This window comes from Chlorocebus sabaeus, chromosome 20, assembly GCF_047675955.1.
Source record: "Chlorocebus sabaeus isolate Y175 chromosome 20, mChlSab1.0.hap1, whole genome shotgun sequence".
Lineage (NCBI taxonomy): Eukaryota > Metazoa > Chordata > Mammalia > Primates > Cercopithecidae > Chlorocebus > Chlorocebus sabaeus.
The window spans coordinates 20,598,441-20,624,611 of record NC_132923.1 but is presented as its reverse complement, the minus strand read 5'-3'; the positions used below and the strand labels follow the sequence as shown (position 1 = coordinate 20,624,611).

At 39.7% G+C, this 26,171-nt stretch overlaps 1 protein-coding gene across 5 annotated transcripts in view; it reads left to right on the top strand.

The window, feature by feature from the left end:
* SLC22A15 (solute carrier family 22 member 15) overlaps positions 1 to 26,171 on the top strand; it is a 97,125-nt gene that overhangs the window by 31,089 nt on the left and 39,865 nt on the right. For all 5 annotated transcript variants that reach the window (XR_005240351.2, XM_007977446.3, XM_007977444.3 and 2 more), the window contains 4 exons: positions 12,010 to 12,142; positions 13,152 to 13,316; positions 19,585 to 19,714; positions 24,008 to 24,223. Coding sequence is in view for 4 of the 5 variants with exons in the window: in XM_007977446.3 (XP_007975637.2) it covers positions 12,010 to 12,142; positions 13,152 to 13,316; positions 19,585 to 19,714; positions 24,008 to 24,223 (644 nt within the window). In the remaining variant the exon portion in view is untranslated. The remainder of the gene's footprint in view (positions 1 to 12,009; positions 12,143 to 13,151; positions 13,317 to 19,584; positions 19,715 to 24,007; positions 24,224 to 26,171) is intronic.

Here is a 26,171-nt window from a genome sequence, read left to right as displayed (position 1 = left end):
TCTGGGGTCATGATTTGGGATGAATTATCTTTTAAGTATTCCAGATGCTGAACTGGCTGCTTCAGACTGAGTGGGTTTGTGGTGCTTTGCAAGGGTGGCCGTGGCCTGCCTAGTCTTTGATGGAGGAGTACAGGTGGCATCGCTGACCCACACAGCAGGACAGAACTCCACAACCTCCATGGGATCCTCAGCTATGACAAAATCATTCCATACTTTGTACTGAGTTTGTGGGTGAGAAGATAAGTTTATACAAGGTCTGGTAGGTATAGGAGAGAGGGAAGAGGCAGCTATCCACTTTTTAAAAATGCACTCTGGGATGGGAGTCTCTCTGCCAGAGGCCTTCCATAGATGCTGTGTATTTAGTCCTACCAACAACCCCACTCTATTAGTGAAATAACAGATGAAGAGAATTTAAAGAATGTTCCCTAAATCATACACCTAATAAGCTGTTAGTCTGGAATTTGATGAACTCATATTCTTTCCACTTCAGTGATTTTCAAGCTTTTTTAATAAACAAAAAAGAATAGAAGCCTTTAGTTTTAAATGGTATCTTAGTTGGCATTTCAGTATTTAGAAGACCTAGATACTTTGCTGTTGTCATTCCTGAGGAGTAGGGTCCAGGGCCTCAGCACCTCTGCCACCACCAGCCATTTGTGGCAGCCCCAGAAACATGTCCATGAGAACAGGGTGAAGATCGACTCTGCCTGGGCCATGTGGCTCACTGGCAGTGAAGGGACAGGAAGAGCCAATAGGAGTATGCCTTGGCAGATTTGAGAACGGTTAGCACAGTGGCCGTGGGGAGATAGTGTATGGGGCATGAAATAGGATTTGAGGTTAGCACAGTGACCATGGGGAGATAGTGTATGGGGCACGAAATATCGACCTAAAGGAAGAAACTGAGGCACAAAATATAATTTTAAAGAGTTTCTTTGAGCCAGGGTGAGGATAGCTGCCCAGGAAACACTTCCTGCTTACGGTTGGAAGTGCCCTTTTCGATCTTTGTTGCAAGTAATCTTTTAAAGGCAAAAAGAGGAAAAAGGAGTGGGTGAATACAAGGTTGTTTGTTAGGAGTTTTCATTAGTTTGCATAAATAACATTGATCACCAATTGGCTGTATATTGGTGAACTATAGAGTATATGTTGTCTATGTTGAACTGTAGAGTAGGGATTATGGTGTCCAGTGTGCAGCATTGTGAGGTTAATGTATAGCTACCAGTGCCGTCAATCTAGAGTCCACATAGCAAGCAGCTTCAAGAGATGATACTTGGCTCAAGGGGAGATGGGGACATGACTGCTGCTTCATTCCAATGCCTCTCTGGGCCCGATAATTTAGGGAGGGCTCACATTCCTTATATAAAAAGTTTCATTTCTTTCCCAACACATTGGACTGAAAGCTAAATAAGATGCTCGCAGTCACTGCTTGAGAGTGCTTTGGACAGAGTGAATTCTAGGGGAGAAGGGAAAGCAATAATATTAGCCTGCTAATTGAAAAGGGAAGAAGACATGGGCTCAGAGTAGCTGGGTGACCTCCTCAGTGCCCCACAGTTAGTAAACAAGCCTGGCCACTGTGGCATGGGCCAGCAGCAGGAAGGAGGCCAGGCAGGCAGCCCATCTGTGAGTGGTGTCAGCATCTGCCTTCTACAAGGCGACGTGACCTGGGGCATGTGTGTCAGACTAATGAGGAGCCTGGCCAGTGTTCCACTCCCACAAAACCCACTCAAGTACGGTAGAAGTAGTAATGATTACATTAAGCTTTATTGCTGGTCAAGCTCAAATAAATGTACATGTTTCCTAATAGAACAAAAAATAACAAAGGAGAATTAAATAGAATGGACAATAGTTAAGTCTCATGCTCTCAGCAGTTCACTGTATTCTCAGAGCCCCACAACCACCTGCCCCAGTGACATTCACCATGTCTTTCCTCTCTGAATAGATTCAGGGAGACCTAACAAAGGCCTCTTCTGTTTCACATGTTTAACACAGAATCTCTTGTTTTTCCTGAAGTCCTTTATATTGAGGTACCAATGAAGTGTCTGTGCTGTGTGCCCCCATCCCACCGTTCAGAGTGTGAATTATTTGTGAGTTCACGCACTGTACTTCTGCTTTGTGCTTTAGAGCCTGGTCTGGGTGCTGTTCTGAATGCTGGTGTGGTATAGGTGGCTTGAAAGTTTCCTGCTGCTGCTTTCAAACAAAATGATAGGAATCAATGGAGAGACAGCAGCAGAATGGAGAATAACGTGAATGGTGATCAAGGGGCAGCCAAGGCCAGCAGCACCAGGCAGCATGTTGGCATCAGTCACTCTTTAGCTGGTGTCCTTGAGGAGCCACTAGTCTCTGCACTGCGTAGAGTTCATCCTTATTACGGTGAAGTGCAGTGCCAAACTAAACCTTCCACTTAATTTCTTAGCATTAAATCAATTTCAGTGACCTCACTAGACTCTCACTTGCCCCTGCAAATCTCTAAAGGAGTACTGAAACTGGCACCTAAACATGTCACTAAGTTGGTGAATATCCTTAATATATAATCTGTCGTGTATGGGTAATATTTGGTTCATATTGAAATACTCTTGTCTGAAATCAAAGTTAAAGAACAAATACGAAGTCCTGTTGACCCATCACATAAAATTTTGGAAGATAATTATTAAGAGAGATTCTACGAAACTCTATAGTTTAAAGATACTGTGTTAAAAACACACATTTTTTAACATCCACCCTGCACCTTATTACACTTGCGTCAGGCCTTGCAGAAGTTTCTTTAGAAGGGTTTTTGGGAAGGGCAAATAAAAGGTTAGGTAGATGTGATTAACTTGGTATTTAATGCAAAACTCTAATCTAGGAGTCTTGACTATTCTAAAATGAGCTAATAGCTATTGGAGCAAATTTATGTAGCAAATTGCTGTCTGCTGTATTCAGATTATTCCCTGAGCTCTGACTCATTCAGAAAGCACCAAATATCACGGAGACACACAATTATCATGCTTAATTAATGTTTGCAACCAAAAAGTGTAAGGTTGGAATTCTTAATATCACTGTGGATATTGAAGAGCTGAAATTGACTGGCTATTATCTTGAGATTAATGTATTTTCCCCAAGCCATACCCTGGGGTCAAAAGACAGAGTATTAAAACTATTTGAAAAATTCACTGCAATTAATTGCTTTAGGGGCTAATTTTTTTTAATGTCTTGCTTCCTTACGCCTGTACTACTGATTGTTATAGCCTGCACACTTCACCCATTAAGTGGTAATTCAGAGTGACAACTACATTGAGATGAAGCAAGTTAGTTAATCACCATGAAACTGTTCCTGAAATACCCTGTCCAAGTACTCCCTAGTCACAGGAGGCCTCTGATTACCTGATTTTCTCCTGAAGTTAGATTTTCATGTACAGAGTTGTAATTATTTTTATTTTAAATATGGGCCAGGGAAGGGCTGAAGTTTGGTTGGAATTGTTATCAGAGCCGTTCAGAATTTTTCACAGGAGACCATAGCAGTTCTCTGATTGTATAGAGCCTTCATGGATTTGCTGCAGGGGTCCTAGGAAGCTGCTGTTGGCTTCGTCCCTGCAGCCTTGAAATACTGACAAGTCGGGAGTCTGGGTAGGGCCGTGGCAGTTATAATATGACTTGGTTTTCATCAAAGCACGACCTCCAGCAACAAGAGGCTCAATCAAGAGGCACGTGCCCAGTCTTGTTTGCCATTTTGGTTGACCTGCCTGGACAGCCAGGGTGACCTGCCCTTTGTCTTCCTTTTCTTTATGATTAGGTGGGCTATGCCCCAAATAGTCATGTGGTGTGTCCTCCTTTCAGAGAAGGCTGTGTTGGGACTAGTGAACTATGTGGGGCCCTGAACAAGTCTGCCTTTTAAAAGGGATACAACAGCTAGCTGAGGGGCTAGGTACCGCTCTCTAACCCACCACAGCCCCTGCCTGTCTTGCAGGTTCCTTGATAGGCTATGAGTCATCCATGGCACATTTCTTATCCTTGCATGATCGTATATGCTTCTCTCAGTGGGGATATTTGTGGACCAAATAAAGTGCTTTCAGGGACTAAAGATAAAACCAAAGTATTCTAGCTCCTCTCAGATTGGCTATAAGAAGAAAGGAAACCCCTCAAATTCTAAATCTGTCTACACTTCTTTTCAAGAGAATGGCATTCGGTGACTCCAAGGAAATGATTACCAATTATGTAGTTTCCTGTATGCCCATAAACTCACAACCTGATGCTTAAAGTCATGACCTGGAGATATTGTGTGTGAAGATGCCTATAAGACGATGGCACTTACTCTTCTTACATAAATAATTCAGCAAATATTTAATTAGTGCTGACAGACACTGTAAGGTTACCACGGGGGATACAAATGTACCCTTAAGAAGCTCACAGCATCATAGAGGAGAGACAAATGGACACACTTCACCATGCATTATCGTAAAGCAAAAATATGGTGATGTGGCAGAAAGGAGAGAGTGGTAAGCTCCACTAGGGTAAGTCAGATGAGACTTGTCATGGAGAATGAGTAGTTCACGGGGGAGGAGGTAGAGGTGCAAGTGGGGAATGGGGAGAGGAGGGCACAGTGCGTACTGAGAGTGATCTTTTTGGCAGGTGTCATGCTTCATGGCAAAAGTGGAATGAAAAATCTGTTTGCTTTTCTTTGGGTAACCATACCCTTACCTAGACTTCTGCAAGACAGTGGTCCTACATTATTCATCTGTGGGTGATGCAGAGTCAGTCACCCGCCCTGAGCCAAAACAAGGAGGGCAAGAAAGGGCAAAGCCCACTTGGGGGAGGGAAATGACCCACTACTTGTAAAAGCTTGGTGTAAATGATTTTTTATTTACCATTCACTTCTCCCTTCATTAGAGTGATTTGTGGTTATAGCATGTTTTTCAACTATTACTCCATGAAATGTCACTATAAATTAGAAGAAGAAGTAAAAAACCTACAATGGGCTATTTAGGTCACAGGAGAAAACCGAAGCAGACAAATTTATCACATTTGTAGAGCCAAGGAGAAGTTGCTCAGAGTAGAAGCTGCATGTGTGTCCCAGTTCTCGGAGTCAGTATGATAGAGGTCCTTCTTACTCTTTGGTCTTCCTAATGTTCATGATCAACTTAAGAAACATCTCCTAGTTCATGGATTAGCCTGGGCGACAAAACAAGACCCTGTCTCTTAAAAAGAAAAAAAAAGACACATCTCCTGATCGCTGTGCTCTAATACAGTAGGGAAGGATAATAATAACAGCACGGGACTATTCGGTGGAGGAAGGAAAAGAAAGAAACCTAGAGATGGCTTGTTTGTGTCATATGGGTACACCAGGATGTCAAGCAGTAAGTGTAAATGATACAAGTCAATTGAAAAATGGAAACTTATTAGGTATTTATATTTAAAAGGCACACTGTGGAGTAAGATGCACCCTGAAACAACAGATCAGCCAAATGTGAAAATAACCACTTTGGCAGTTGATTTTAAAACACATTATAGGTGGTCCTCAACTTAGGGTGGCTTGACCTGTGATTTTTTGACTTTATGATAGTGCAAAAGTGATAAGTGTTCAGTGGAAACTGTACTTCCGGTTTTAAATTTTGATCATTTCCTGGGCTAGTAACAAGTGTGGGAGGATCCTCTTTCATAATGCTGGGCAGCGCCCCATCAGCAGCAGCTCCCAGTCAGCCACGTGACCTTGAGGGCAAACAAGATATTATTCTCTGCAGTGCTCTCCTGTATTCAATAAATTATGTGAGGTAGTCAGCACTTTATTATAAAATCAGCTTTGTGTTAGATGACTTGATCCAACTGTAGGATAATGTGTTTGGAGCACATTTAATGTAGGCTATGAGTATGATGTTCAGTAGGTTAGATGCATTAAATGCATTTTCAACTTACTGTATTTTCAACTTACCATGGGGGCTGGGCAGCCCTATCTTAAGTCAAGGGGCATCTATATTCTCTTCTTCCTCACCCCCAGCCTTTTCCCTGTTGTTCCCCAAGCACACAGGGCATAACCCTCACTTCATGCTCGACATGCAACCTTCCTTTTCTTCCTTTCCCCTCCTTTCTAGTGACATCTGATTCTGTTACCCTGTCTAAGTCAAAAGGACCCCTTATTTCTAGTATTCCGTCTAGTACTCAGTTGAATTTTTCCATAGCTTCCTGAATGGAACACATGCTGAGGGTGAAAAAATAGAAAGTCTTTAGCCAATATATTGTAATTTACATACCACAGGCTGGCTGTTGAGGATGAGGAGAGAGTATTATGTGAAAGTTGGTTGGTTATTAGTTATGTGGTTATAAGGTATGGCAGCCTTCCTCTTTGACATAGCTTTGATATACATTGTTTCATTACACAGATGTTAATTTTGTTTTGGGGATTACATAAGCATGTGGTCCATTTTAAAGCAATATTTTATTTTTTCAGATTATATTTGTATTTCAGGAAAATGATGTATTTGATTTGTGACATGTCCATAAAGCTTAAGGTTTTACGATTTTAAGAGAAGTGCTAAAGATACATTTGATTGCTTCCTTTGAAATTTATCTTCAAGCTTCACTCAGTCTGTGGTTGACCTAATACATCCTAGTGGCTTCAGATAATACCTGTTCATGGATGACTCACACCAGATCTTACCTCTGAATTCCAGGCATCTATATCCTGCATGAATCCTTTCTCTTCTGGAAGTCTGCCATTCCGGCCTGCATGGTTGTAATGGCCTTTGATGGATCTTCCCACTCCCATGCTTGCTACCTCCATTCCGTTCTCTGTATTGCAGCTAAAGTAACTTTTCTTGATGTACGCCAGTACTTTATCCCTTTTCAGGACGTGCCATTTATTCTCAGCATCTAAGCAGTAAGAATATAAATACCAAAAAAAGAAACCTCCAAATGTTTCATTAGTACCCAGCCAAGAGTGTCTCTGTCTCAACCCCCTTCACTTCTGTTCACCTAGCTTTTTTCCTCTTTAGGAACTGGAAGGCACCGCCTAGCCCTGGCTCGGTGCTCATGCCTGTATTTGCCATATTTATGTTCCTTTCGTCTTTTATATTAGAGGCACCTACTCTTGGTTCTACCCCCAGTTGTGCCTGATTTTCTCTCAGGTCCACTTTTTTTAGATGAGTGAATGATTATACGAGTGCTTGTAGTGCTGTGCCCCTCAAATCCTTTTTGAAAATAGAGTATATTGAATGCTCAACTCAATTTAGTGCATAAGAACAAAAATACAGATGCTGGTTTTAAAACAGAAGTAGATGTAAGTCAACCTGAGAGACTGAAAGTATTTTGTCTTTATAGTCTTCTTTTCTGTTAATGTATGGGAAAAGAAAAGTAGATTTCCTACTTTTTTCAATTTGCAAATGATTTTTCAATTTGAAGTACCTTAACGTAAAAAAAAAACATTCTTTCTTTGGCTTTAGAATGTGGCTTGTTATTAACAAAAAATAATAGGAAATTCATCACCTTAATAATCTCTAGTCAACAGGGTTTGAATGACTTATAAATTAGTGATTTTTAAAATCTAAAGACTCATAAAAACACATTTCTTGAGACCCACATGTATCATATTTAGGTTTATTACAGTTTAGCTTAAAATGGCCTGGTAATATCCTGGTTTGGGTTTTACCGTAGTACTAAGTATTGACCAAAGGGGGAAGAAAATGAGCTAGCAATTGAGTCTAGTCTGGTGAGCGAAAACTTTAAGTATAGATTACGCCAATACATTTTCTAAATACTGTAGGAATCAATATCCTAGTTTATGTTGTCTGGGCTTTGAGAAAATAAAACTCCTTAGATCACACAGTAGGTATGTGATCAATATATCAACAATACTTGAAAAGTTTTTAAAATTGGGCAAAACAAAACATTTAAACCAAGATCTCACATGTTGGGAGATGAAGGATGTGGAGGGCTGGTTGTCAACCCATTGTTCTGAATCTGTGAGTTGGCATCCCTGTGTCAGCCATCCCCAGTTCACCAGGATCTGTCAGGGAGATCTGGGTTCCAGCTTCACATTCTCTAATTTGCTTTTGAAAAATCTGTCTTTCCATTTTTCTGTCAGTTCCTGCATGTATTCCAACAGTAATAGAGAGATGCATGAGCCCAACTAGCATTGACATGAAGAAAAATTACTAGCAATTACTTTGACACTTGGAAATGGCAGCCTGAGAATCAGAATTTGGTATTTGCTGCTCAAACATCCCTTGGGCTACTTCTTCCTAAACTTCCACAAAAGTTGACAGCTATCCACTTGTAAGGATAGTATTGTACCCTTTTCCATGGATTTGAGAAGTTCAGCAAATGAGGCAACAGAATAGTTGATTATGGAGTTTTCAAATTGGCCATTTTTTAGTGATTAAACACAAAACAGATCACTTTTGTGTTTAATCAATAAAATAGGCCAAGATATTGATCTTGTAACATGTAAACAGACTAGCAAAACTTGAGGTGCAGGTTAATGAAGACTAAAGTTGCAGGCCAGATTTTAAAAGCATGAAAACACCAAAACAAACACTAAGAACATTAAAAAAAAAAAAAGCCAGTGTTTGAATTTCAAGGTATTAAGAACAAGTACAATTAAGCTGTGTATATTGGCCATTGTAAAAGAAGGAATCTCCCTGTGACAGATACAGTCCTGTCTTTTCTAGGACAACCTGATATCTCATACTGATCTGTTTTTAGACCTGGTGAAATGTTACTGTAGGCATTCCTCATGAGTCGAAAATTCTACCACAGAACTATCCATGTTACAAAATAAATTCTTTTTTTTACAAAACAAAGTTTTTTCTTCAAATACTGCAGCTCTTTTAGTCTTTTATTTGAAACTTTCTTTCTCTTTTCTTTTTCTTTTCCTTTTTTTTCTTTCTCTCCTTCTTTCTCTCTATTCTTCTCTCTTTGCTTCTTTCCTTTTCTTCTCTTCTCTTCTCTTCCATCCCTCCCCTCCCCTCCCCTCTTCTCTCATCTCTTTTGACAGGGTCTCACTCTGTTGTCCAGGCTGGAGTGCAGTGCCACGATAATGGCTCACTGTAGCCTCAACCTCCCAGGCTCAATCAGTTCTCCCACCTCAGCCTCCAGAGTAGCTGGGACTACAGGTGTGCACCACCACACCCAGCTAATTTTTGTGTGTTTTGTATAGACCTTGTTTCGCCATGTTGCCCGGGCTGCTCTTGAACCCCTGGGCTCAAGCAGTCCACCGGCCTCAGCTTCCCAAAGTGCTGGGATACAGGCGTAGCATCTGCACCCAGCCTGTATCTGTAATTTCATAAACCTTCATAACCTTTCCCATGAGCTGCACTCCCAGCCAGATGCCTGCTTGACATCTCTACTTGGATGTTTTATAGGCATGTTCTGTCTGAGCTTGTTCACACAGAACTCTTGAATTCCTACCATGTACCTAACACCTCTTGCACCCTTCTCTATCTCGATAAATGTCACAACCACCCAGAGAGTGGCTAAAATGAACAACTTAGGCGATTCTTCCTTTCCTTTCTACTCCTACTACAACACATCATCACAACATCTGACAGTCCTGCCTTCAAAATACATCCCAAGTCCATTCAGTTCTCTCCATCACTAGTTTCCACCTTCATCCAAGCCATCATTATCTCCTAAATGATTACTGTAACTCCCCTGCTTCCACTCTTTCCTATCATATTGCATTCTCATAAAGTGGCCAGAGTGATCTTTAGAAACATAAACCCAGTAATTCAATATTCGTTATTTGCACGAGAATAAAATCTTTCAGCTCCTTGCCTTGGCCTGACCCTGCATGACCTGATGCCCATCTGCTTCGCTGGCCTAATTTCATGCCACCTCCACTAGAGATACACTGGTGTGTTTTCACCTGGGGCCACTGCAATTATTATCGTATTCCCCAAAGAGTTTTTTTGTAGTTGGTTACTTGTCATCATCCAGGTCGCAAATGTTACCTCCCGCAAGAATCCTCCCCTGAACCACCTATTTAAAGTGACTCCCTCCAGTCCCAGCTACTTGGGAGGCTGAGGCAAGAAGATTGCTTGAGGCTGGGGGGTCAAGGCTGCAATGAGCTGTGATGGCACCACAGCACTCCAGCCTGCGCAACAGAGCGAAACCCTACCAAAAAAGAAAAGAAAAGAAAAAAAAGAAAGAAAAAGTAAATCCAAGAAGGGCTAGGAAAGCCAGCTAATCTACCTTGTTAAGAATTGCATGTGAAGAATGGAATTCAGAAGTAAAGCACACATTAGTGAGGGGACATTATTCTCATCGGTTTTTCCCAATTCCTGAGTCTTTTTGGTGGGTAGTTTTGAATAGAGATGTCCAGAAGTTGTCTTGTCAAGACCTTTATCAATCCAGTGTTACAAGACTAGGAGGGAAGGAGAGAAGTTAGATGTACTTTGAGCCATGAGGACTGGTTGTGGAAGCATCAGAAGGGAGTGATCTGAAAAGTGGAGAGAGCAACTGAGGATTCTTTCTTGCAAGTTCTTGAGGAGGAGGGGCCCTTCACACACCTATCATCACTGACTGTAGCGAAGGGGACTGGGAAGAGGAAGGATGAGTGGTCTCTTGGTTCTCTGAGGTTATTCTGTGACATGGGTTCACTTTTATTGTTATAACCAAATATCATCTTTAACACATCACTAGGCAAGACTTGAGATAGTGGTGTTTTAAGCAGAGAATGGTCACTTTCTCTTTAAGTTCCTAGGTTTCCCTAAAGTAGAAGACACTAAAGGAGTTTCTTTTGTCATAAATATACGTGATATAAAATTTACCATTTTAATCACATTTAAGTGTATAGTTTCAGATGCCTTACATACATTCACATAGTTGTGTAACCATTACCACTATTCATCTGCAGGATGTTTTCAACATTCCAAACTGAAACTCTGTTCCATTACACAATAATTCCCTGTTCCTCGCTCCTTCTGGCCCCTGGTAACCACCATTCTGTTTTCTGTCTGTATGAAGTTGACTATTCCAGGTACCTCATGTAAATAGAATCATACTATATTTGTGTTTCTGTGTCTGCCTTATTTCATACAGCATAATGTCTTCAGAGTTTAGGTTGTAGCGTGAATCAGAATTTTGTTCCTTTTTATTTTTAAAATTTTATTGACATAATAATTATATGAGCTACATGGTGATGTTTTAATACATACAATGTATAGTGATCAAATCAGGGTAATTAGCATTTCTGTCATCTCAAATATTTATCATTTGTTTGTATTGGGAACATTTGATATCCTCCTTCTAGCTATTTGAAGCTATATATTGTTGTTAGCTATAGTCATCCTACAATGATATGGACACTAGAACCTATTCCTTCTATCTAGCTGTAATTTTGTATCCTTTAACAAATCTCTGCCTGTTCTCTCATTCCTTCTTAAAGCTGAGGAATATTCCACTGTACATGTATACCACATTTTGTTTATTCATTCATCCGTTGATAGACACAGGTGGTTTCCACCTTTAGCTATTGCAAATACAGCTGCTATGAACATGGGTGTACAAATATCTCTTCATGTCCCTGCTTTTAGTTCTTTTGGGAATATGCCTGGAAATGGAATTGCCAGATCATGTGGTAATTCTGTGTTTAATCTTTTTGAGGAAAAATACTCAAGGGATTTTAAACTCACAAGCCTATTGGACAAAAAGTTCATGTATTTATTGCTTCATATATGTCATATAGTGTATTAGGCATCAGAGAATGGAAATAAATGGGACAAGGCTCCTCTCGAGAAACACAGAGCCTTGGGATGAGGGACATAGTCAATAGATGCATAAGTAATTAGCTATTATACACTGTGTTCAATTCTGTAATAAGGTATGTATAGAGTACTATGGGAGTGCATCATAATAATAGTGATTTCTAGCGTTTCTGAAGATAAAATCTCATTGGATGTTGTCTGAGATAGACAAATTCTGCTGAATTCTGGTTAATAGTGGATCGTGCAGTATAGAAATTCTGGTGCACAAGTTTTTGTTGCACATTTGGTTTTTTAATAGCTAACTCAATCCTACATGTCTCTCTTTTGTTTTATCTTCCTCTAGTGGTTTTTAATTGCCAACAGATCCTACAAAGTCAGTGCAGCAAGCTCTTTTTTCTTCAGTGGTGTATTTGTTGGAGTTATCTCTTTTGGTCAGCTTTCAGATCGCTTTGGAAGGAAAAAAGTCTATCTCACAGGTAATCTATTAGAGTATTTGTAAACTGGATGAGAGGGTTTATTTCTCTAAGATTCTTAGGGAAATAATAAGGGGACTATTTCCTTAAGGGTCTCCAGGAATTGGGATATGGACACAGAACTGATCTTTATTACCCTGGCAAGAGGCCAAACTGCAGCTCGAGTTGCTTCTGGCCAGGCACTTTTAAGTTACTAGCCCACCTAGTTAAAGTCAGATATTTGTCTTATAAACCTTTCATAGGTGATGGTGCTTTCTGCAAACCCCCAATTTTAGTTTATGCCATGTTGCTAAGGAGAGAAGTAAGAGACTGTGACAGTGTACTAGGCCCATTTCCTTATATCTCTCTGTGTTGATTCATTTCAAACGAGCCCTACAGAACTTGGCCTAGTGCTCTTGACAAGCTGAGTATGAGCAAGGATTTTTCATTTTCCAGCATTATTGTGAATAATTGAAAACTGTCTGTGATTGACAGAAATCATGTAATAAAGTAAACCTTATGTTTTTTTAAAAAAATAGTTTCCAAGAGAAGCTATTAAAAAAAAAAAACAAAAACAAAAACAAAAAAAACAGCTGGCCAGGCATGGTGGCTCATGCCTGTAATCCCAGTACTTTGGGAGACCGAGGCGGTTAGATCACGAGGTCAGGAGATCGAGACCATCCTGGCTAACACGGTGAAACCCCATCTCTACTAAAAAATACAAAAAAAAAAAAAAAATTAACCAGGCATGGTGGCGGGTGCCTGTAGTCCCAGCTACTCGGGAGGCTGAGGCAGGAGAATGGTGTGAACCCATGAGGCGGACCTTGCAGTGAGCCAAGATCACACCACTGCACTCCAGCCTAGGCGACAGAGCGAGTCTCCATCTCAAAAAAAAAAAAAAAAAAAAAAAAAAAACCAGCTCAGAAAATTTAAGTTTACAAACGTTTATTTTATAAGCTAATGAATATAATTTATTACTTTGATCAAATGCTATTTTGCCTCTGGATTATTGAATATTGTTCTCTCTTTCTAGGTTTTGCTCTTGACATCTTATTTGCAATTGCAAATGGATTTTCCCCCTCATATGAGTTCTTTGCAATAACTCGCTTCCTGGTGGGCATGATGAATGGAGGGATGTCGCTGGTGGCCTTTGTCTTGCTTAATGAATGTGTGGGCACCGCCTACTGGGCACTTGCAGGTACTACTTAAATCATGCAGCTCTGGACTGGGTGAGCAGCTCCAGAAAATCTTATAGGGACCCAGTTTAATCCTAGAGTCTGGAAATGCATTTGGACTTGAGGTACTTTGTCCAACTATTAGATGTGCTTTTCTGAGTTTGTTCTGTATGACTCTGAACAAGTCATTTTATTAATATTCCTCTGCAGACACTCTCCCTGGGGGCCTGCTTCACATGTGAGCTTGCCACCCGCCTCATGGACTGCATACAGATTACTGTGGAGAGTATTGATTTCCACAGAAGGACACTAGCAGCTTTTTACAACTTAAACTGAAAAATAGTTCAGACATAGGAAATACTAGAAACTCCTTTCTTACAGCCTTCTTATTCTAGTTTATTAAATCTTTGTTTCACCACCCTTTTTTGTTTTTACTGCTCTCAAGTCAACATAGTACTTTTGTAGCATTTCTTTATCAATACTTAATTTCCAAAATTGAGACTGTATTCTGAATTATTTTTGACCATCCCATTATTTTCTCAAGAACTACATAGATAATAAAATAAATGATTTTAATTAAAAGGTTATTTGACTTCAAATATTGTGTCTAAGACTTTATAGACTTAGGTTTGCAATGATAACTTTTTGTTTCTTTTACTTTCATTCACTTGACAGTGATTGAATGTTTCCCTTGGATGTTCTTATATGGATATGGGAAACAGGTTGACCATGTGACTGATAGAAATGTGTCTGCAGGAGGATCTATATGAGAATGCCATTCCTTAGAACCTGATGTACAGTGCCAGCCATCTCTTATGTACCAGCTACCATGCTAGGCATTTGACATCTATCTGTAATATTCCCAGAGTTTACAAGTTAAGGATTCCTACCTTCGTTTTATGGATGAGGAAATTGAGCCTTTGAGAGGTGAGGTGACATGCCCGTTTTCAGCAGCTGATAACTGACAGGGCCAGAACAGCAACCTGGGTCTTGATGACACCCAGGTCATCTTCTGCTGTTTCCCAAAGACTCTCCTTTTGGAACTTCAGCATGTCACCTCATGTGAGTGCTGGCCTGGTCAACCTGTTATTTCTAATTGGTATTGTTTTTGAAGTTGTATGGGCTATTTTATCGAACTGGAAGACACAGGCTAAATAAAGTAGACTTGTGCTCTGTTTGCATCTCCACTAAACTGCTGTCGAGCGGAAGGATCCATAGGGTAGGACCAGTTAGAACTAGGCTGGGGAGGAAGAGACACAAGCTTCCTTCACATGCCTCTCCAGACAGGCTTCCTTCTGGTCTTACAGTGTTGCCTTAGGATTCACCTTGTCTGTAGCAACTTCTAAAGCCTTTTTGGAACTGGTCCTAACCTAGGATGAGTGAAAGAGCTTCCTCTGAGTCTTCAATTTGCATTGAGACTTTAGGGTCATTTTTCTAAATAGTATGGCCAATTTCCTGGGACTTTCTAAAAAGTTGGTAATGATGGTGATCATGCCTGCTCCCTGTATCCAGGGAAGGGATAAAGGCACTCTCTCCTTTGATTTCTGTTTTTCTGAGGTCCAAAGTTGTGCTCATGTAGAGCACCATGAATACATATTTTTCTTGTACCTCTTACATTTCTCTATTAAAGTATTTATATTTGATTTTAGTTGTTCATGAAGATGCTGTTTTATAAAAGATGTATACACTCCCATCCTGCCAGATTATCTAAGTATTTTTCCTGTCCTGTTGCATGTGTTTGGCGAAGGGACCAACCCTGGTCTCCTGCTCTCTTGCTAGTTGCCTAAAGCCACTGAAAAGAGTCCCCTTGAAGTGTTTTGACCTCTCATTCTTATCCTTGATGCTGGGTTAAGATGAGACTATCAAAATTTCTGTAGCAAAGTGGAAAGGGAGAGAGGAAGAAAAACTGTAACAGTGAAACCAGATGGTTGCCAAATTCAATGTGAAATTCAGAGCAAGTGTGAGAGTTCCCTGAAGACCAGTACACAGCCCTGCACCCAGGGCAAAAGTAAGGCTCTGATAGCTCCTGGAACTCTTTTTGAGTAGCTTCCTTCCCTCTCTCATGAACCCGAGATCTTCCCCAGGGTTTTGTCCTTGGTCTTTCTTTGCAAGCTAGTTTCTTTCCAGAATGATTTTATCTACACCTGTGGCTTCAAATATGCTTATGAATTGCAAGAAGTCAGAGAAAAGCATAAATGTTCAGCAATAGGGGATTTGCTGGAAATAGCCTGATTATTTGGCAATGAAAATTAGTTTGAAAAATTATGCTTATTACAAAATAATATTTGCAATGTGTAAAAAACAATATGTAAACATATACAAAAAAGCACAAGTACAAACTTCAAGCATCCATTTTTGACCTGTTTGCAGTATAGTACTTAACAAAAAGGATTTTCAGCTAATTGACTAAAAATTGTTAAGAAGTGAAAAAAAAAAATACTGAAGCTGTGAAAAATTCCATATTAATATATTTATTGTTTTCTTATATTAATGTCTTCCTATAACAATGCTCATTGTAAAAAATAAGAAATATATGCACACTTCATCAAACTAAAGAATACATATATTCCTATTCCCCTAGAGACAACCGTGGTTAACATATTGCTGTGTATGCTTCCAGAGCTTTTCCTTTGCATGTCTGTTCCACAGCATTCATTTATTAAATGGATTCTGCCATGTGCCAAACACTGCTTTTTTTTAGATAAAAAGGTAGAAAAGATAAGGATGGTTTGGGGGAGGTTCTTGCTCTCATGGAGCTTATGCTTTACTTAGGAAAAGTGGAACAAATTGATAATTTCTGGAAGTTAGAAGTACAATGAAGAAAATGAAGGAGGGTAATGGGCTAGATAGTAATTGCAGGGAGTAGCTACATTAAATAGGATAGTTAGAGAAAACCTCAGTGTGGGCATTTGATCTAAGATATGAATGATTAGGAAGACCTAGGCCTGTGAAATTCTGGGAGAAGAATATTTTAGCTAGATGGAATGGCAAAGACCCAGGACTTGAAGCAGGAAGGAACTTCTTTGAAAAGGTTCTCATGACTACAGGGTAGAGAGTTAGGGAAAGAGTGAAGTAAGAGGTTGGGAAGGACCAGATGATACAGGGCCTGTGATGGGCCAAATGAGGAATTTGTTTTTTTACTTGAAGTACAGTGGGAAGCCAGTGGGGCATATTAAATACAGGAGTGATAGGGTCTCATATACAGAAAGATTACTCTGGTAGGTACAGAAATTGAGGGATCATTTAGTAGGCTGCTATAGTTGGCCACGTGAAACCAGTGGTGACTGAGACAAGATGGAAGCAGTGGAGAAGAAAGAGGATGTGTTTGAGCTGGATTTTGGTGGGAAAGTGACTTGCTAAAGGACAAGCAGCGATGGGGAGAGCAAAAGAACTCAAGGAGACTTTATGGTCTTTATTTGAAAACCAGATGGATTACTGGTACCATTTACAAAAATGAAGTCATAACTATATACTCTTTTCTAGCCTGCTGAAATTTAGCATTTACTAGTGCAAACTGAGCAGGAATAGCAGAATTGAAATTAATTAAAAATAGGCAGGGAATAAATTTTAAAATAGGCCTAGTACGTAAAGGCATATACATGGTTATAAAGCCACCTATGATACTCCAGAAGAGATGACTTGAAATGTTTATTTTTTATTAATTTTTTTAAACCAAATAGCATAGAGCCTTATTATATTCATCTCTACGCCTTCTCCCTGCTGTCATTTACAGGCATATATGTACAGCTTCTTGCTGGACATTAGATGTGAATATTATTGACTCCTTAAATAAAAAATTATTACTTTCTTTCCACCTAAAAGCTACATTATTTTCTGAGACCTCTGCCTATGTCATCACAGAATTTAAGGTCACCAAACTAGATAACTTTGAATCATTTCTTCTTGTCCATCATGTCCAGTTGATGCCAGATCTTACTGATTGTGACAGAGACTCAACTCTAATGAGCTCATATATAAGGGGAAATCATTTGGTTAAGATAACTAGACCGTGAAGAGCCAGGCATTGAAGATGCCCAGAACCAGAAGTCAGATGCTTCTCATTTCAGCTCGCCATCCTCTCTGAGAAGCTTCCTCTGCGTAGTCAGAGACAGGGCCCAGCAGCTCCAAGTCTAGTATTTAAAATCTTGGGTAAGGCCTCTGATCAGCTCAGCTGATTGAAGTTACCCTACAGTTAAAGGAACTATAATTGGCAGGCCCCATTTGAACCACAGAGATGAAGTCAGGGAAGTCAGTTCTCCAACAGCGGGTGGGGCATTCTTGGAATTAGGAAGGAGAACCAGGTAGAAAATATTCTGTGATAGATTCAACAGGAGGCTTTTAGATGGCTTTTTTTTTTTTTTTTTTTTTTTTTTCTTTTTGAGGTTAATAGAAGGGCTAAATCCAGATTAGGACAATTTAACCAACGTTTGTATCACATGCATTATTTCATCTGAAACTAATAAAAACTACCCTTTGAGGTAGGCACTATTATTTCTATTTCACCAATAAGAAAACTGAGGCTCAGGGACATTTAGTGATTTGCCCAAGGTCAGAGTAGTGTGTAGCAGAACTGGCATCTGAACTTGGTCCCTCTGAAACCATCCCATCCTCTGGGCTTTCTTGTTTTTGCCTACATTGTTGTCAAGGGATACTGAGTGCTCAGGACTATTCTGAGCAACGACAGACAAGAAGTCTTGTTCTTGGAAGCCAGGTGCTGTTTGATCTACAGCAGTGAACCTGTAGTAGCTATTGACTGTCTTAAATTTCCAGGAAACTTGCACTGTCCTCATCCCACGACTCATTAGACCACATGTTCTGAATATGCTGTCACATCAGCTTCCCTTTCTAGCTCTCCCTTTCCTCACTAGGTCAAACAGTATACAAGCCATTACTTACTGTTATAAAGTAATAAACTATGGATAGGAATCAAAGAAAACACATGTATTACAAGATTGTTATTTTTGTAACAAGATCAACAAAGTTTTGTCACTGCAGAATGCCCACAGAAATTGCCTTTCCATAGAGGGGAGATAGAAGAGAGGAATGGTATAGAATACAGGCCTCCCCCTCAGACAGGCCTGGGCACAAATCCTGGCCCTGCTGCTTATAGCTCTGTGTCCTTAAGCAACTTCACTTAAGCACTCTGAGCTATTTTCCACTTTAGTATATGGTTGATAATGGTACCTACTTCATAGGACAATGTATACGAAACCATTATGCTTAATAAATAATAGCTATTACTACCACTAATAGCAATAGTGGCAGTTGTAGAAAGTGGGTTAGAGGTACAGAATTTGCAAGAATATTGGGCAAACCTGTGGGTTTAATACCCATCTCAGTATTTATTTCAAAAAGTGTAAGGTTCTTTACAATTCCATGGTTGATATTTTTCCATCATCACGCTGACAAAAATCCATGCTTAAGGGAGCTTATTTTCTACTTGGGAAAGACAGACAGGAAACAAATAAATACAAAATGTCATGTATCCTATAGTAATACATTAAGTAGAGAAGGCAGTAGGGAGAATTGGGAGAGTGAGTTGTGATTTAAGAAACTTCGGCCAGGCAAGGTGTCTCACGCCTGTAATCCCAGCACTTTGGGAGGCTGAGGCAGGTAGATCACAAGGTCAGGAGTTAAAGGCTAGCTTGGCCAAGATGGTGAAACCCCATCTCTAATAAAAATACAAAAAAATTTTGGTGTGGTGGTGGGTGCCTATAAACCCAGCTACTCAGGAGGTTGAGGCAGAGAATTGCTTGAACCCGGGAGCCCAGGAGGTGGAGGTTGCAGTGAGCGGAGATCTCGCCACTACACTCCAGTCTGGGCGACAGAGCGAAATTCTGTCTCAAAAAAAAAAAAAAAGAAAGAAAGTTAAAAGACAGCCTGTGTGATAAAGATTAAGTTTTGGTATTGCAATAACCTCATGACCTAAAAACCGTATTACCCCTATGGCAAAAGTATTTCCAAGCCTTACCTACAGGTTCAGGCAAATGTCAGTACAACAGGCAATGCAGAAAGCATTTTGGACAAATTCTCAAAATGTATATATCCCCATATAGTTTGTATTTTTCCTCTGTCCTCCCTTTATTTCCACTAATTTTCTGACCCCTATGATACTTTCATTCACTGATGTTCAACTTAGTGTAGACTTTTTTTCTTCTCTGGTGTGTCTCTTACACTTGCCAGCATAGGGCTGACGTCTCACCAGGAAGAAATTGGTTCTGTGACTTGGGGTTGGAAATGGTGCCACAGATGGTGCTTTCTCCAGTGACACTTCTCTTTTCCCTGAATTAGGATCAATTGGCGGCCTCTTCTTTGCAGTTGGCATTGCCCAATATGCCCTGTTAGGATACTTCATCCGCTCCTGGAGGACCCTAGCCGTTCTGGTTAACCTGCAGGGAACAGTGGTCTTTCTCTTGTCTTTGTAAGTAGTTTTTCCTCTTGGCGTTTTAATTTAAAAAGCCAAAGCAATGTCTTAAGAAGATGTGGGTCAATGAGCAGCATTATTCCCTTTCAGGAGCTTGCCTGCACTGACTTTGGTGAAGAACTAAATTCTGCAAGTGCTCCAATTCTTGGCAGCTCCTGGGAAGAGAGATGCTTAATTAATTCAGAATGCAGGTATCCCTTGTTTAAAATAACCTCTCGATAGACTGCATTGTAACCTTCACCTTGTTGGCATAGGCAACCAATTGCTTTTTTAACCTAACACCTCAACCTTAAAGGTCTTCAGGCTGGATCACATTATGTACTAGGTGTGTGACTGAGGTATGATTTTGTAGAACAGTGTACTCGGGTTGGATATGTAGTGACAACTGTTCATCTTACAGATTAGTGTCATTTCAGGGGCTCTAAATTTTGACGCTGGAAGAGTCTTAGATACAGAAGAAATCCTTAGAGTGCAGGACCTCATAGCAGTGGCAGGATGATTCCCTGGTCAGAGAAGGACTCTGTAAATGACTGCCCAAGGTGTCATACCATGGCCCTCTAAGACACCCAGATGTTACAGGCAAGCCACCAACTTAGTAAGCCCATTTCACCAGAAGTTTTTTTTTTTTTTGAGCTGGAGTTTCACCCTTGTTGCCTAGGCTGGAGTGCGATGGCGCAATCTCGGCTCACCGCAACCTCCGCCTCCCGGGTTCAAGCGAATCTCCTGCCTCCCAAGTAGCTGGGATTACAGGCATGCGCCACCATACCCGGCTGATTTTGTATTTTTAGTAGAGACGGGGTTTCTCCATGTTGGTCAGCAGACTGGTCTTGAACTCCTGACCTCAGGTGATCCACCTGCCTCAGCCTCCCAAAGTGCTGGGATTACAGGCATGAGCCACCGTGCCCGGCAGAAGTTTTTATGTGGTATATGAAAGGCTTTTCTTCCCTGAGATATCAGCTGTCTGATGGTAATCATCAAAATCGTTAACATAAACAAAATTTTCAGCCAGTATTTCCTTCCTTCATCTATGCCATAAAGTGAAGGAGACCTGTAGTAGTGTTTTAATTCAGACAGCTCTTTATTTGCTCTTTATCCGAGTTCTAAATTGAGATTTGGTGGGGACTAAATTGAAATTTTTCATACATTTTTGAAAGCAAGAGAATGTTAAGTGCAAAAATGAGTAGAGTAGAAGTACCCTGTATTTTAAAAATAAAATTTATTAAATGTATTTTAGTTACATGAATTTGAGTGAGATAATTTTTTTAGAAGAAACTAATATGATTTTATTAACTTGTATATTGTCAATTTTTGAAAGTAATAAATGGATGCCTACTATAGTACTTTGAATTAATAAACATTTATTGTAAATATTGATGAATAAATAAAATTTCTTTTAAAACGTTTAGTAAATTTCCCACTTCTCCATCTTGTCGGGCTCTCATCTCCCCTTTAACAGTAGCACCACTTCACTAGATGATCTGAGCTGTTCTTTTTTTGAATATATAGTCTGAATTAGTTACTGCTTAGTGCTAGGTGGAGACATCTCCTCACTGGGAAGTGAGTTCTGGTCATGAAAAATAGAAAGCAGAGAGAAAAGAACTCATGAGACTAAAATATTTACTTACTCCACTGAGCCTGGAACATAAGGCTTCCCACAACCAGCCTCCAATTTATCTTTCCTAATTTATTCCCATCCCATGTTCAGGCACACTGCACTACTTGTTCCTGATGCTTTTCTGCTCCATGCTGCTACTCAGTGCTGTGCCTGCTTTTTCAACAATCTGCCCAGATCCTCTTATTTGATAAGTACGCCACTGTCCTGATTTGCTCAAATGCCGTCCACTCCATCTTTTCCTGATCATAGCCTCAGCTACAAGTCATTCTCTTTCTTTTCTGAATTCCACGGCATTCACCCATACCCTCTGAGTGGTCCTTGTGTTTCTGCCTCATACTGGAGTGACATTCTCTCTAAACTGAGAGCTCTCCAACAGTAGCAGGCTCTTTACTCCATGATTACGTTTTCCCCAGTACCAAAGCCAGGGGTTTCCACACAGTAGATCCTTGGACATTGCTCAAATGTGGTACAAAAACATTTGGAATCACCTTCAGAATTTTTCATCAGCAACATAAGAAGCCACATTATATACCTTATTGGTTTATCAGAAACATTTTTACCTAGCTGAAAAATTCCTTATTTTCACAATACTTCAATTTCAGTAGATTTACTTCTTTTTCCTGAAAACCAGGGTCCCTTTAACTTACAAAGGTTTGCCACCTTTAATATTCAAGGAGCATTTTTGAGTGAGGCAACATCGTTAAATTAGCATTTTAGCTTTCAGAGGAGCCCACGGCACAGATGACCCTGCTGCTCTGTAGAGGACGGCATGTTCAAAGGCCTGCTCGCTCTTTTAAAAATGTGTCTTACTGTTTTGCATGTATAGTCTCCATGTGTTGGAACTCTGTTTCCAAATCTGTACACTGGCAACTAGGTGACCCTCTTTATAAGCAAGCTTATTGGCCTCTCAAAATGCAGAGAAATATAAGGTCCTAAGATTTTCATGATCAAGATAAATGCTTTGCCAGGTAGAAATAGTTTTATTAACTCAGAGCCAAATTTCTAAAGCCTTCGTGTCTCTCAAATACCATCTTTAAAATGATTTATAAAGTTTTAAAAGTAATTTTTATTGCTTATAAACAATTTTGAAAACACAGAGAGGCTAAGGGTAGGGGAAAATGACTTATATAACCCAAAGATAATGACTGTGAATACTTTGGCATATTTTCTGTTCTTTTTTATTCCTCACAATCCTCCCCAAAATAATTAACTTTTATTATCATATATTTTCTCTCAATATTTATCATAGTAGTCATCTTTCATTTAGGCATAATCAAGTGGTTTTACATAATAGCTCCTATATGGCCCTATAGATAGGGCCAATAAATCTCACTCATAACCTGCACACCTAACTTCAACAGAACAATGTTAGTTGATTATTTATTTGTTTGTCAGTAATAACAATCAAATGGCAATGAAGAAGTAAATGGAAGGATTTTTCAGGATGTTGTAGATGGCCTTTGTTCCTGCTTTTTTTATCGTGCATGAATATTCCTTTCCCCAGTAGCAAAGCTCCTGGTAAAACTCCTGCCTTTTGGTTTCCAGCGTCTTTCCTTTCAGCACCATTACATTGCTCTGTACAAAATTGAAATGCTCAATAAATGGTTGTTGACAGACTGACTGTCAATGCATTAAGTTTCCAAATCCTGTAGAGTTTGTTGCTAATTCACTATCTTTATTAGAAGGCGCAGTGAATTCTATAAAGCACCTTAAATAGCCAGTTTTATTCATCGAAGTTTCATTTTAGGCAGATAATGTCAAATTAGATTTTAAAAAACCTTGATATGTGTCTTGTAAACAAGGCTTCCATATTCCTGCCTTGGTTTTGTCTTTGGAAAGTCCTCTAAAAGTGTAGGCAAAATGGGGAAGAGGAAAAAGATACATAATATTTAAGTTTTGAAACTCTTTGAATATATCAATGGCAATATAATTGTCCAACACTTTGTAGTTATATTAGAAAATAACTGTTGTGTTGTAACTAGAAGTTGATCAGGAAATAACTTTTATTCTTTAAGGTCTTGGGGGATCAGGAAATATCCTCAGGACATTTTAAAGCCAGTGTGTCAGGTGATTTGAGTATTTTGAAGCAGTAAACACTCAAAAGTAGCTTTGCTAAACTTGGTTTCATCTTTTTGTGTAGTCTTAAGATAATCTCTACCTCCTACATGTCACTATGTTAAAAACATTTCAGTTTAAATTTTTTTTTCTGACGAGATAATAAAGATTTCCATCTTCTTTGTGAGGCTTTTTTAGAACTTAAAAAACCCTTTGTCTCTACAGTATTATTCAAACAACACTTCGCTAGGATTTAGAGCCATATCTTTGACCTGTGCTTTATGAAGAATTTTCATTATTCAGTCCTATAGACTGAATAATGTTAATATTTAACATATTAAAAATCACATATTAAAATTTATTTAAAAATAAATGCATACTGTTTTCTTTTTACACTGCAATTGTAAAAGCATGTTCTTGGTTTTCAGCGGTAGACTACCATTTAACATTACCATGCTGTTGAAAGTAGCCCTTTCATATGTCATTGGGAGAGTCAAACTTTAAGTCTAACATGGAATCCATTTGTGGTGCAGGAATCCACGTACTGAGTAGGTGATTTGTCTCCTTCCTGTGCACGTGTGCCTATATGAATATACAGCCTTTAATGACATCTCTTTCAGATTCATTCCTGAATCACCTCGTTGGTTATACTCCCAGGGTCGACTGAGTGAGGCTGAAGAGGCGCTGTACCTCATTGCCAAGAGGAACCGCAAGCTCAAGTGCACATTCTCACTAACCCACCCCGCCAACAGGAGCTGCAGGGAGACTGGAAGTTTCCTGGATCTGTTTCGTTACCGAGTCCTCTTAGGACACACTTTGATCCTGATGTTCATCTGGTAATTATACTAAGGCGTGTTCTGTTGCTCTTTAACTAAGGTTGCTCAAGGTTCTCTTGATATCCTGCTCCTTCTTCAGGGTACAGAGAATTTTACCTCTTTTGTTAGCTTGAAGTTGTTTTCTTAAAAGCAAGGCCCCTGATTCTTAGTGCCTGGTTTTCTTCTTGCACAGCCCTGTCTTTCTCAAGCAGCAGATGATGGTGCCTGATGGGCAGGTCCACTGAGCTTGAGTAAGTAGACATCAGAAGCACGTCTTTGCTCTTGAGGTATTTATCATAAATATTTAAGCCTTCCTGCCCCTTCTGCTGCAAAAAAGGAAAGAAGGCAAATAAGCATGCTAGAAATAGAAGAGTTTTTAAATAGGACTTTAAAAATACTTACCTTTGGCATTGGCATCACGCAGTTTGCTAGCACATTCTGATTGTGGTGCTCCATGCTGCATGTTCTGTGGCACTCCCACTCACTAACTCACTGAGGTGGGCTAAATATGATCCCTTGTACAGATGGGACCCCAGGAGTTTGAAGTGAGGAACCCTAAGCCACATATGTAAATCAGTGATTGAACTGATGAGCACTTTCTGAACCTGATTTTTCTGGTTGTTTAGCTTATTCCCATCTGCCTCTCAAAATGCTCTCAGCATGAGTGTAAGTTGCATTCAGTGGTTCAAGATGGTTTCATTTAAAGAATGAAGTTGTAGAAAGAGGAGAAATGGATGGGTGCATACAATTTGTGGATTGCACATGTGTTTTGATATTGTACATACTGCTAACGTGCCATAAGTGTTATCTGGGCAAAATCATACCTAAAGGACATAAATCATAGCCTAAAGGACAGTTGTGCTGTGGCTTATATGTGTTTGCCACGAAGCCTGCATGGAACCCTACATTTCATGCAGGGATAAAGGAAAGTGATTTTATATGAAAGTGATCTTATGTATAAAGCTACAAAGAATAGTAGCTTTAGAATAAGAAGCAAAGATGTTTTTCTATATCATATTCTCTTTTTCTACCCAAGCAGTGGCTGCCACCTGTATGGTTGGGGGCCATGTTAACCAGCTGCTACTTTCCCCCACAGAACCATCACAGTGCTAGGAATATCACAGATGCATAATAAATGTTGAGGCTTGGAGGCATGGAGATTAAGAAAACCGTTGAAAGCCAAACCTGACAACACAGCATAGGAGCTGCTGATTTGAGGTTCTACTACTCAAAAACAAATACAAAGTATGTTCAGGTACTTAGGGCTCCATAAAACTTTACATTTGCATATCACATACACAGTTAGTCAATCTCTGCCTTGGAGGAACCACCTACTTATTGCAGATTATTCACTATTTTTATTTTTTTCCCCGTGTATATTAACTTCTGGGTTCTGGCCTTCAATGGATAAACAAACAAACTCTAGACTTAGGGCTGGGGAGACTGTCCCTGTTAATTTTATTTCTTACACAGCCAAATAAATTTCTTCCTTGAGGCTGAGAATGTTAAAACATGTGATAATAGAGACAGTCACTCCACATATTGCTGTTCTTTTTGAAGATGCTATAAAATTCTAAAATCTTCTCTGTGGATCTGTCATTCAAGAAAGCCTTAAGTGGGGATTCAAATTATACCTCTGTGTTAAACATCTGTTCCTTTGGTTATTTTCCACAATAGTGCCTTTTTAAGTAGTTCTTTGATGCTCTAAATATACTGTTAAATATTACACAAGCATTTTAAATTTTGTTTGGGGGACATAAAGAGGATTGAAATGATTTTAATAGTTGTAATTATGGATCCCAATGACCAACTCTGTGATGAAGGCAACTTGCAGAGCAGAGTCCCAGCCCTGGGGACAAGGGGCCTTCCATGCTTCATGCTCTCCCCATTCTCTCTCACCACCAGCTGGGAACTAAATTCCACTATTGTCCTGAACTGGCTTGTCTATTCTTGCCTTGACTTGATACTG